At 31.9% G+C, this 13664-nt stretch overlaps 1 protein-coding gene across 1 annotated transcript in view; it reads left to right on the top strand.

Moving 5' to 3' along the window:
• The window catches only part of LOC117116510 (MAM and LDL-receptor class A domain-containing protein 2-like), a 47602-nt gene that overhangs the window by 4671 nt on the left and 29267 nt on the right, over window positions 1-13664 (top strand). The window contains exons 2-6 of the mRNA XM_033260572.1: window positions 1188-1334; window positions 6792-6938; window positions 7102-7455; window positions 11186-11332; window positions 11493-11834. Of these exons, the coding sequence (XP_033116463.1) occupies window positions 1188-1334; window positions 6792-6938; window positions 7102-7455; window positions 11186-11332; window positions 11493-11834 (1137 nt within the window). The remainder of the gene's footprint in view (window positions 1-1187; window positions 1335-6791; window positions 6939-7101; window positions 7456-11185; window positions 11333-11492; window positions 11835-13664) is intronic.

Genomic DNA, 13664 nt, shown 5'->3' with positions numbered 1-13664 from the left:
TATGTACTAGATAGTGTGCAACCATTGGAATTCAGGCATGTAGTACGTCAATTTATTGATTTAGCAATGTTTGAAAACTGTCCGCAAGCTAATATTTGTTTATTCGCGGATTGTGAATATTGAGGTTTTTCAACATTTCAGACAATTATATCTCAAAAACTATCCATAGTACTGCCTTGATATTTTATATAGTTTATAAAAGTTTTGTTTGTAATAAAGTAATAAAAAAATGAATTGCGTAGCTCACATACTTTTGTCGTTACAGCATGCTGAAAACCATGCGTTTTACACTTTTACGGCGTGCGCGAAAATGCAGATATTAGAATGGCCATATCTCAGCAACCAACCACCCAAAAATAAAAATTTAAGTACCATTCTCTTAGTTTTCATGCCCTCTATCTGGTGAGATGAACAAATATGTTGTAAAAAAAACTTTTAAAAATTGTTGCCGGTACCTACTTTAAATCAGCATTTTTGTCCATAATGTAGGCCTATTACTAAAGCATCACTAGAGTATATTACTTTATATAAAACAATATTCACAAAAACCTTGTGTGTTAGCGTGCATAAACCAGCATTTTTTGTATATTGAAGCAGCTGTCCACAATGATGTTTTTTCATGTCCGATGGTAGCAAGCTTAATTAAAATTCTTGCTAAAAGATCAGATAGTATGAATTCTGCAGTTGAACAAATCAAGCCTGAAATATTGAATCACATTGACTTGTACTAATTTTTTTCGGAGTTTAACACTTGCTGAAAGATATAACAAAACAAAATCTTAAAAAAGAATAATGATGGTCAAGTTATATACAGAGCACATATGGCACTTATGGTATTCTTGGCACAACACATGCCAAGAATGTAAAACATAGCATATGCATTTCATTGTGCCGGGCATTTTGAAACCCTTTTTTGAAAAAATAAAAATGAATGAAAAATCAGACTATAGGCCTACAGGTCAATTATAAGAAATAAGGGGTAGGGGAAATAACATTTTGTCAATTGAAATACCTATGCTATTTTTTTTTTTTTTTAACTGTGGCAGTCGACAGATCGAAACCACAATGTTTAAAATAAATACATTTCTCTTCCTTATTATGATGTCCAGAAACATCTAAATAAGTAAAATTCTATTGTCTCTTCATCTATAAATTATGAAATAAATTATATCTTCATATTTAAACAGATTGGCCTATTAACGATCGTTGTGTTCCTAACCCATGTCAGAATAATGGGCGTTGTTATTCAGGCCAACGACGACTTTTTGATGGTGGTGAGAGGTACCGCTGTTCATGTCGTCGTGGTACTGCTGGACCCAAGTGTGAAATCATCGGTATGTATTTTGTTTTTTTTTCAATATTAAAGATGTACCTTGTCAGTTCAGGTTTATAATTGAAATGCTTAATTTGTTTTTTTCTTGATTTATTTATTTATTTTTTATTTGTGTATTTTTTCAATTGTGTATTTGTGTATTTATTTTTTGTGCTTATTTGTGTACTTTTTTTTTTTTTTTTAATTATCATACAATTAAGTCTCCCTGTCACTTAACGAACAGTTGCTGTATATTCTTGTGCATAAAGCCTTCATAGCATGGTAATTTATTAAAGGACATTTTTATTGGTGAAATGTCTGTATACAAAACAAAATTTTCTTGGCTGTGTTGGTGAATAATATAATAATATGAAGCCTGTTTTCCACCAGGTGAATTTATTCGCGCGAATGGAAAGTGTCGGCTCATGCACATGAGCATTCACATTTCTATCGGAGTTTTTGCTAAAGAAAAAAAAGCGCAACCAATCAGATCTCAGAAAGCGAACCGACGCTTTGATTTTCGCGAATAAATGCGCCTAATGGAAAAACCCGATAAAATGTGAATGCGCATGCGTATGAACAGATGCTTTCGATTCGCGCGAATAAATTCGCCTAGTGGAATTCTGTTTTCAATCAAAACAGCTTTTAAAAGTATTGATTTTCAACATACCAAATTTTCATTGCGAAAAAATCATCGGAAGCAAGAAAATTTCGTGATTTTTGATCGACCTTTACTTGGTAATTTATCGGCTTCTTTCTACCACAAAATCCTTCCAAAACGAGCATTTTCAAGCCGCCTCGTCCGACCTTTCTTTTCTCTGACTTTGACCCCAAGTGTTTGGTAGGCCTATCATTGGAAAGATCTTCTATTCACGACCTTCTGACAGCATTTTTAATAGAATATTATTGATTCAACCAATTAAATCCAGTTTCTCTAAAGGGTTGGGTTACTATGGGGTAAAAAACCATAGAAGTGTGACCAGTGATACAACATCAAATTATGCCGATGGGGGGTGGGGTGTCAATTTTTTTTTTCACAAAAGAAAGGGATCTTGTCCTGGAAAATTTTAGATTCCTAGAGAGTGGGAAATGAGCTTTCCAGACTTCTCATGCCTATTTATGTGTGTATATATGTAGGCCCCTACATAATTTTGGAAAATATTGATCGCCAGATGGCATGAAATTAGCTTTCTTGAAGGTTTTAATTTTAAGGTTTTAAATTTTAAACTTCTCATTCTTATTACAGTAAATACTTAGGCCTACATCACATACACATTCTTCTTTCCAATAATTGATGAACCACAAGGAGGAAGGGACCACCCCCCACCCCCACAAAAAAAAAGAAACCAAACAAACAAACAAATACGCCAATTAATTGTGAGAAATAACTAGGTCGGTGACTGCATAAACCTCTCTTTCCCCTGCATTTCTTTCCAATCATACAAAAATCTCCACAGACATTATATATATATATAATATATGTTTGTCCACAAAGTGGGGTGGGGCGATCGGTCTGAGCAGTAGAGTATCAGTCCGACTATCAGTATCTTAATTTAAAACTCAGTAGTCGGTAGTGCACTACTCCCTGAGTAGTGAGCACTTGACGGACCGAACGAACGCGAATTTTACCTGCAGCAAGAACAGGACCGGACAGAATTGAGTACCTGGCCAAAACCATTTTCATGTGTGGAAAAAATAAAACCACAGAGAGGCAGCTGCATTGTGCGCATAGCATAGGATTTATTGGATACTTAATCAATGGATGAATTCATTTTTATTATGTGGTATTCAGGGTTATTGACGGCTGGTTTAATTCAGATTAAAGTTTTTTGTTTTTTGTTTTTTGTTTTGTTTTTTTGTTTTTCTTCTGACGTCAAAATTATGCTAAATTATGCTAAATTTTTCTAAAATTATGCCAGCACATGTGCTAGATGCTAAATGGGTCTAAATTATGCCAAAAAACATAATTATGCTAGGTCTGGTCACTATGAACCATAGATCTATTATAATATATCTCTATGGTACAAAGAATGAACACTAAAATGGTCTTCTGATTTTCCAGACCCTACTATGATGCGCTACGATAGACTACGCATGCTCAGTTTCAATTTTTTTTTGCTTCCCGCGCATGCTCGGTTCCATTGTTTACATTTCTCGTTTCATGTGGAGGTCCATTACGAATCGCAGTTCGGTGTGTTTTCTTTGAAAGAATCTTGTTTTTTACAATATTTTCCTAATTTTCGGTAATCATTTTCATTTTCGCGTGCATTATTTTATCGTTTTGCTATTTGTGGTGATGACTACCTCGAAAGATGTACCGGAAGCTCTCAATAGAGCCTTCATTGCGGCCTAGTGCCCAGCCTAGGTGTTTCTAATGAAGATGAAACTGTCCTGAGAAACGTGGTCGCGGAATACTTTCCCCCTGATAATTCCGAGGAGGAAATGAGTGATTTGAAGACACCGATGATGAAGAAGAGGAGTCAGAAGAAGAAGTGGAAGTAGGCATAGGACTAGACCAAGATCATGATTTTGATAGAGAAGACATCAATTGTGAAGATCCAGCTATTGTTGTCGGCCCAGCAAAAGAATTCGCACAAATGTTTTTCCCATGTTTATTTTCAATCCATGGTAGGCTATATCCTATCCTATTTTTTTTATTCAACAGCTAGGCTACAGGGGTGTCTATAAAATGAAGACCCCCATTTTTTTCTATTTTATTTTGATGATAATCACCTGGCTGTCACAAAATCAAAGTTACGAATTTTTTTTGGGCGTCTGTTTGTGAAATTTTCAAGGGTCTTCGTTTTATAGACACCCGGGCCTATATGGGTGTCTACAAAACGAAGACCTAAGACCCAACATGCAGCGTGATAGTTCCGATTCAACCTAAATGTTCAACTAAAAACGCCCAAAGACAAGAATCCACCAAAATCAACGTTAATGGTTGTCTTTCAACTTTGCCAAACAGATACTTTTGGAAAAAAAACTGTAGGCCTACTATCCTGATATTCTAACTTGCTGATATTATTTTACCAGTACTCAGAATTTCTGCTACATAAAAAAAACAAAAAAACAAACAAAAAAAAGGAAAAAACAAAAAACAAAAAAAAGACACAAACACCAATTTGACTAAATGTATTGCAAAGACATCTTTCATAGCCAATTTATAATCTGGTGTTGCAATACAACAATTCTTCAATCTATAGTAGGCCTATAGAAATTTCAAAAGTCAACATGTTAGCCATCAATATTATTGATAAAGTAAAAACAAGTGTTTAATTATTGAAAGCATGTTTCCCAAGATAAAGGAACCAAACTTTCTTTATAATACTTTTTTTAATTGTTTAAAAATAGCAAAGTAATTTTATTAAGAAATTTCTCTCATCAAAAATACTGTACCAATATATTGGGCTTACACTATAGATTGTTAAAACCAACGTTTAAATTTGAAACACATTTAATTACATTGAATACAACAAAGTTGCCTATTATCAGAGAGCCGATATTAACCAAAAGAATCAAACTATGTGCACTTTGTAATATTGTTTTGACATTAAATTTTTAAAATTTCAAAGCATGTCAGTGTTGTGTGTTCTCTCTTATCTATTTTGAAACTGTTGTGCCCTCCCCCCTCTTGAAAATTCTGGATCAGCCCCTGCTATGTGTTAAAAGGTTTAAGAAACAAATATGTTAACAATACTTTTATACCCGCCTGAAAAATTAAATGAAAATTACTGATTAAACTTGATCTGTAATGAAAATACAATACTGTACAAATATTTCTATTATTGTTTTAATGCTTTCATGACATTCATTCTGCTAACGAGAATGATGATTATTTCTTTCAATTCTTTCATAACATTAATTCTGCTAACAAAAATGATGATAACTACAGGACAAAGGCGTTCAGTTTTTATTTCAGTTCCACCAGCACACCAACAATGAAAACTAGAGTACCAAGGTAGTAGTAGTAAAACTTCATTTTGGCCTATTCACGATGTACAATTCAACAAATTGAATGCTGTTTTTTATTATGGTCGTCAGATACCTTATTTACAATGTACATAATAAACAAAATTTAAACGCAGAAATTAAACGATACAGTATAGATACAAAACACAATTATTATAGAGTACGATAAAGTCAACAATTTAATAAAATAAAAGTAATCTATAGCAGCAATGGCAAAATAATTTATGGAAATGAAGAAGATCCACTCCACAAAAGTAAACTGTAAATTACGAAAAAGAAATGTAAAATATTAATAAAACACTAAATTAGTGATTTATGCAATGTTTATATAATCATATTAATTATACTTTGTTTTCATTAATTATTAATACAAATGTGGTTCTTGATAGAAGACTGTACATCTGTGCTCAATATGAAATACTTTTTTTAAAAATTATTCTCATGCATTCAGTTTGCATTGATTCCCGTCCAAAGGACAGGTACACAGCTAGTATAAAATATAGGCCCTAATTCATGTAACCATAATATTACTATATTCATGACTTATAACAACCAGGGATGTAATTATAGTGGGCGGAGGTGGGCGGGGCTACCCAGCCTTTAAATTTTCCACCCAGTCTAAAGCTAATTTCATGGCCTTCCACCCACCATTAGTAACCCACTTTTCCATCCTTAAAGGCCAGCTCCGGGCAAAAATTTTCAATTGACTATGTATATTATAGTTATTAACAATCTATTGATTCACTATGTTTCGGCATTTTTCTGAATTTTGTTTAGCTACATGATTTTTTTAAAATAAGTACTTTTTTTGAAAGTGGGGGTATAGGTAAACTTATCCAGCAAAATTCCTATTCTTTTGCACACAAATGACCTTAAGAGCAGGCATTTTGAAAAAGTCATATCAAATAAACAATAGGGCAAGAAAATTACCCTAACTGGGGTAAATTTAGTCGAACTTCGTTTCTGGTGTTTCTATTTTACGTCAAGCAATTATCATTTATTCCCCTCTGTACCCACTTGATTTTTTTCACTTTCCGGGGAGTCAAGCACTGTGAGCTTTGCGCATGCGCTAACTTGCCAACCCATTCCGCTGCTCTATCGCTCCGATCCTGCAATATCTTCTAAGATATTTACTGTTGAAACACAATGATGATACAAATACAACTGTAGTATATTCTATACTACTGTAAGCCTTTATTATATCCTTTGTATTGCTACACTATTTATTGAAAATGTGAAAACAAAATTTTGTGTAGTTTACCATTAATATTATGGAAGCGTTTTAAAGGCTAGTTCGACTTTATACGAGTAAAATTGTAAAGTTCATGAATTTTTTCAATTGAAAAATTTCATTCCGAATACTTTAGATATAAAATAGGAATATGATTAAACTCATTGCCAAAAATTATTGGTATATTGAAGTGTAAAATTGTTTTACTATTAAAGTCACAAATTATTGTTGAGACTACTTAAACTACAGTTACTTTTTTTTTTGTATAATTTGTAGTGCGAACCAAATGTGATTTTGAAGATCCATACAACTGTCACTTTTCCCAAGATTACTATGATGATTTTAATTGGATAAGAACATCTGGATCAACAAACGCATCTGGTACTGGCCCTAAGTATGACCACACCTACGGAACATTACAAGGTATTAAAAAGCTGACATGAATTTAAATTTCTAAATGAAATTGTAAATTCTTAATGAAAATATTTCTAAAATTACAAACGAAATGAATAGAATAAACTACAAAGAGATATAACAACCATATCTCTTTGAAATCATGGAGATTTATTTTACCATTTACTTACAGGTTTCTATATGTACATGGAAACTTCAAATCCGAGAAACTATAATGAAACTGCACGAACTTGGATATGGTCATATACTGCAACGAACGTCACATGCGTTGAGTGGTTCTACCATATGTACGGCACCACAGGGAACATATTAAATGTGTATATAGCCAATGCACCACATGCTGTTGGTACACCTGCATGGACAGAAAAAAACAACCAAAGAAATATTTGGCAACTTGGACAAATCTCAGTCGAAACAGACAATTCCTACTACTATATAATATTTGAAGGAATTGTAGGAAGTAGTAGTACAGGTGATATTGCTTTAGATGATGTCAGGATCACTGATGGAGCATGTTCGAGAGATGGTAAAGTACATTTTAATCTCAAAATTCACTACAATAAAATGATTATTATCCATTTTTGCGACCTGACCTTTTTTCTCAGCCTTACGATACATACAACCCTCGCCACCTTTGTTGCGAAATCGGCGTTTTACCACCCTACCCGTTACCATCCAAGGTCTAATACCACTTGTCATTTTTAATTGACCTACCCCTTTCTGTTCATAGATATATCCGTACCACCAAGTTGTTTGCACCAGGGCCGTAACTACAAATAATACAATAATAATACTGGTAAATTTGAAAAGTCATATGGCCTCGTTACGCAGACACATCAAGTACTTTTGCTAAATATTAAGTGAACACTTGGCGTGCCGAGTGTACATTTAATGGTTAGCAAAAATAGCGTGGGTTTTTTTCGTTATATATTTATATAAATTTTTATATAATATATCATTTTTTATATAATATATTTTTTATACATAATATATATTTGTTTATATAATATATAATACTTTATATAATATATAATATTTTATATAATATATAATTTTGTATATAATATATAATTTTTTATATAATGTATTCTTTTCATATATTATATAAAATGTTATATATTAAATAATAAATTATATAAAAAATTATATATTATATAAAATATTATATATTATATAAAATACTATAACGTAAAAAACCACGTCAATTTTTTTAAAATAATAAGTTAGCACATGGCGCCTCATAGTAGAGATCCCTTCTAAACAGTCTAAGATATGGTACATGAGGATAATATTACGTACTGTTATTAAAGTTTCAGTTATTGTTTTATTCATTTTTTAATTTAATCTATAAAATACCAAAGTAGAACATTGCCCATTGTTAGGAACACGCATGCCATAGCGGGAAATATTATTCGTTTCGAACACGTACATTGTCGCCCACCTGTATTCGTTGTATTATGTCAGAACGCCATCAATATCTTTAAAAGCATTGAAAGACAAAAGACAAACATGTACATTGGCATGGTATAAAACTGATAAGCCTATAACTGCATATTGTTTTTTTTCTTATGATATTACGTTTACTTATTAGTCTTTCTAGATAGTACTAGCAACCTAAATTATCATCAAGAAAAACAAGTAAATAAATAAATAAAGATATGTATAGATCATGTATAAGCATACAATACTATAAAGTCCATACTTTGTCTATTATCAATAAGCCTTCGTGAACAAAAATGGTTGTTTCTTTACCGACCATTAATGTGTGTGGCTTAACCAAACACTGTACAAGAGAACAGATAGATGTTGACTGCCACAGATACAATGTTATACAAAACAAAATGTAAAAATAACGAATATTAAAGTTACATCAGGAAACAATTTTTTTTTTCAAAATAAGACAACTGGAACAATATATCAGTGATTGGATGCATATTACTGATGATATGCCTACCTTGATGTTGAAATAAAGCAGCCAGTAAAAATATAACACATGCCACATAATAAACTGTTGCAGTAAAACAAATTCTGAAACAAACACCAAGATAGTGCATCAAATGCACTTAATATACAACAACGTCTCAATTCATTTATATTGGGTGATTGATATCAATGACAAAATTAACAAAATTGCAAAAAATGTTAATGGATTTTTTCACAGTAACATTGGTTCGTATGTGTATTTTAAAATGACAAATATACAATTAAAACGAATTACTCAGATTTATCGTTGACAATAAATTTATGTAGAAGGAAAGCAGATTTTAAACATAGTGCAAGGCACATCCGACGCAAACTTTTTATCGGAAGATAAGGAAAAAGAAAAAAAAAAACGCTTTAAATGCGTTTACAAATGTTTCCCCCGACCCAGAGCGTGTGCATAAACCTTTACAAACAGTGATAAGAAATTTGTTTTCGATTTGTATATACGGTAAGACAACTTTTTGTGGTAATCACTGAATATATAGGCAGACACAGATTAATAACTCAACTGATTTATTAACGTGTTCAAATATAGTAAAGGTACACAGACTCCATGTTGTATGAAAAGCACCATATGACTAGACAGATGGCGCTATCATTATTTATTATCGACACACTTTTAAAACAGGAAAAACATTTTATAAACACAAATGTTTATTGACAAAGATTAAAAAAATTCATGTCAAAAATTTCAAAATTAAAATTGATTTTGCTGTATTACAATACCAGTGAAATGTTGCAAATACACGAATAAAACATGTTACAAACTTTTTTTGTAATACTCGGTTTCACAAAAAAAATATTCATCAAAAACGCTAAGTTTAATGAGCAACAGTACTAATCAATTAGTGTTAAAGGCAAATTAGAAAAGCTGCAAACAATATTAATACAGCAGAAGAAAGTTGTTAAAATGTTGCAAGCACTGATAGCATTGACCAACAATAAAACTTACAACAAAGTCTACGTAAAAACTAAGAAATTTAACTTGTGTCATGTAATACAACAAAATAGAAATGTTAAAGACTACTCTGAAACTAAATTCGTCATTATGTTGAACACATAATAAGGAATAATCTCACACCTATTGATCCTTGTCTAGTTGTAACTGACTTGACCGGTCACTAACCGATTTTAGGCTCATTATAATGCTCACCTTGTGCTCGAGGAATTGATGTTGAGTCAATCACAGAAATATGTACATAACAGTTTAAGCTCAGAAACATGCTCTATTATTGCTTAGGGCAGAATAATCAACGAGTCAGATGATAATTGTGCATCTGAAACTTTTATTGGCATTTACAGATTTTTTTATTTCTGTTCTTAAACTCAAAGCTTAGTGCACCTGGGTTCTCTGTTTTGTATTTGTATTAGTGTGTTTTGTAATTCTTTATTTAGTTTATTTGCTGATGACTATCATTTTTATTCAATTAAAATACTCATACACTTACAAATATATATATTATGTGCTGAATTGTTTGCAATTAAAATTTGGCAGACAATAGATATAAAAGGTACGGTATCACTATAAAAGACAATAGATAAAAATAAGTTAATATGCAGATGATACTTCATTATATCTGGATTATGAATATAATTCAATATCTACAGCTTTTGAAATTAGGCCTATAAAAGAATTCTATGCGCATATGGAAGACTCAAGTTCTTACTTTGGAACAATTATACTAATAACACTTTAGAAAGAAAATAAGATGTTTAAAAACATTACACTAATAATTTTAAGTAATTCACATCTGAAATATTATCCTTAGGCCTAGTAGCATCAAATAAGATCAAAAACAAGTAAAGCTTGTAGCAAAGTTAGAAGACATTTATCAAATCTCTCTAATCTCACTATATACAAAATGATTTAAGTAACCGTAATCCAGAATTAAAAAATCCTAAAAGGTGTTAAAAAGCTCTTTACTTGCCGTAACTAAGTATTGTTGGACCCAGATTTAAAAAATTACACCTAATGTTAAAGAAGCAAATAATGTAATATATTATTGAAATTGTGAAAACAAAATTTTGTGTAGTTTACCATTAATATTATGTAAGTATTTTGAAGGCCAGTTCGACTTTATACAAGTAAAATTGTAAAGTTCATGTTGTTTTTTTTAATTATTTGAAAATTTTATTCCTAATTCTTTAGGAAAATAAGAATATGATTAAACACATTGCCAAAAATTATTGTTATATTGAAGTGTAAAAGTTTTTTACTAATAAAGTCATGAATTATTAAGACTACGTAACTGTACTTTTTTTTCTTTCTGAAGCGCAAACCAAATGTGATTTCGAGGATACATACATCTGTTACTTTGAACAAGATGAATATGATGATTTTGATTGGATAAGAACATCTGGATCAACACCCACATCTGGTACTGGCCCTAAGTATGACCACACCTACGGAACATTACAAGGTATTAAAAGCTGACATGAATTTATATTTCCTAAATGAAATTGTAAATTCTTGATAAAAAATATTTCTAAAATTACAAACAAAATAAATTAAATATACTAAAAAGAGATAAACAAAAATATCTCTTAAACCATAACATTTATTTTATCATTTGCCTACAGGTTCCTACATGTATATCGAAACTTCATATCCGCGATACAACAACGAAACTGCACGTCTTTGGACATCGTCATATCCCGCAACAAACGGCACATGCGTCATGTGGTTTTACCACATGTACGGGGCCACATTGAATGTGTACTTAGTCAATACAGAAGGTACCTTTGGTGCAACCGCGTGGGCAAATAGAAACGATCAAGGAAACATTTGGCAACTTGGAAAATTCTCAGTTGAAACAAAGAGTGCCTTCCAGATAGTGTTTGAAGGAATTGTAGGAAGTGGTGATAAAGGAGATATTGCTTTAGATGATGTCAGGATCATCGATGGGGCATGTTTGAGAAACGGTAAAATACACTTTCATAACTATTATTTTTGCCACTAGCCCTTTTGGTGTCTGCTTTCACCACCTACGCCCTATAATAAAAGTCTGTGAAAAATAAAGGGGTAACTTAAATAAGTAATTTTAATATATATCCCCCACAGACTTTCTTACAAATGACTGAAATGCTCACACAGAGTGGAGCTGTAGGTAGAAAAGCTAGGAAAGCTTATAGTCTCAACTTCAAAATCATGGGAAACGTAAAAAAGCCTTTCCTCACGTTCAAAGATCATAAATATCACCAGCAAAGCAAATTAACTCATCCAACACTGCTGATAAACAACAAACTTCTAAAAATTAACTAGCTGTAAATGTGATAAACTCATACACGAAAACATCACTATGTCATATCATAAAAGAAGAGAAAAGACGGCAGGACCCACAATATTAACAATGCAACTAAATCAAATTGCTACAAAGCTTGAAATTGGAACCAAATAGAAACCATTGATAAAGAAAACTTTCATAACATTAACATTCAAATACTATAACGAAAACTTTTTACAACTGTAGACTCTTAAACCCATCAAAAATCATAAGCAAGACCATTCTCCACCGGATAAACCATGAACGGCTCACAAAAACACAAATAAAGAAATGGAAAAACACCATTTCTGTCACAGAATGATTTAAACCCATCCAGCACAAGCCAAGAAGTCCATATCTTTTAACATTGTGGAACTCTAATTATCTATCACAAATATTGTTAACAGACGATATCTCGTACGCACAAAAGCACACTGGAATCTCTGAAGACAAAGCAGATATTATTTACTCAACATGGACTAAGAAAAATTCAGACGACATGTTTAACATTACTGTGGGAAGTTACGGCGAGGATAAAATATGTTAATATGTTGGATCCTCTGTTCTCTTAAATTAATTACCCTAAGACTTTTCAAAACCAATATCTGTTTTTGAATAATTGCTCTTTTCGGAGTTTATACACTACTTTGGCGTTGAACTTTCTAGTAGTAAATGGGTACCTTGTAGGATGGTATGGCATATAAATGTGTTCAAGCAGCAATGAACAGGGATACTCTCTAGGGAGCAGAAAAAGTTGCATAATGGGTGGATGTGCCAATTCAGTATTCAGTAACCAGGGAAATAATGATGGCAGCGCCTTGTATAATCACTTGTAAAATCTGCTAAATGGTTTGATATATACATACATACACACACACACACACACATCAATATATCAAATCCTTCATACTCAACAATTCACTATGAATATCGTATCTAATTATATATTATGGGCAATTCCATAAATTCGACGTACATTTCAGACACTTTGTGAATCTATATTTTCATAATGAAGCTTTCAATTTATTTTTTTTAAAGTTTGCATTTCATCTACTGGTATCAAGCCTACAATTTTTATTTTTTAACTCGTATGCGTTACGGAGATACGGGTCAAAATGACCCTGTGACGGACGTAATCAGAGAAAGTGACTTTTCCTACGTCACTGTACTTTTTTTAAAAACTCTGTGATGTGTGGGACATTTAAAAAAAAAATTCCCTGTTGTTTTCCACTAATCTGTGGGCTTTCTAGCAGAATAAAAATTTAATTAAATTTTTTTCATTTTCTCTATGAAAACACCATAAAATTACTGTGACGGACGTACAATTTTATCGTGACGGACGTACTTGTCTGAATTGTGACGGACGTACACATCTAAAAATACAAAAAAATCTACAATCTAAATTATTTTATTTATTAATTAATATACTGGTATGCTTATATGATATAAAAGTACCAAAATATACTGGATTTTAAACTTTTTTTTAAAA

Source organism: Anneissia japonica, unplaced genomic scaffold, assembly GCF_011630105.1.
Source record: "Anneissia japonica isolate Jap-2015-1 unplaced genomic scaffold, ASM1163010v1 scaffold287606_len166773_cov115, whole genome shotgun sequence".
Classification (NCBI taxonomy): Eukaryota; Metazoa; Echinodermata; class Crinoidea; order Comatulida; family Comatulidae; genus Anneissia; species Anneissia japonica.
Note: the sequence above shows the minus strand (reverse complement) of the source record. Positions and strands in the feature narration are given on the sequence as shown.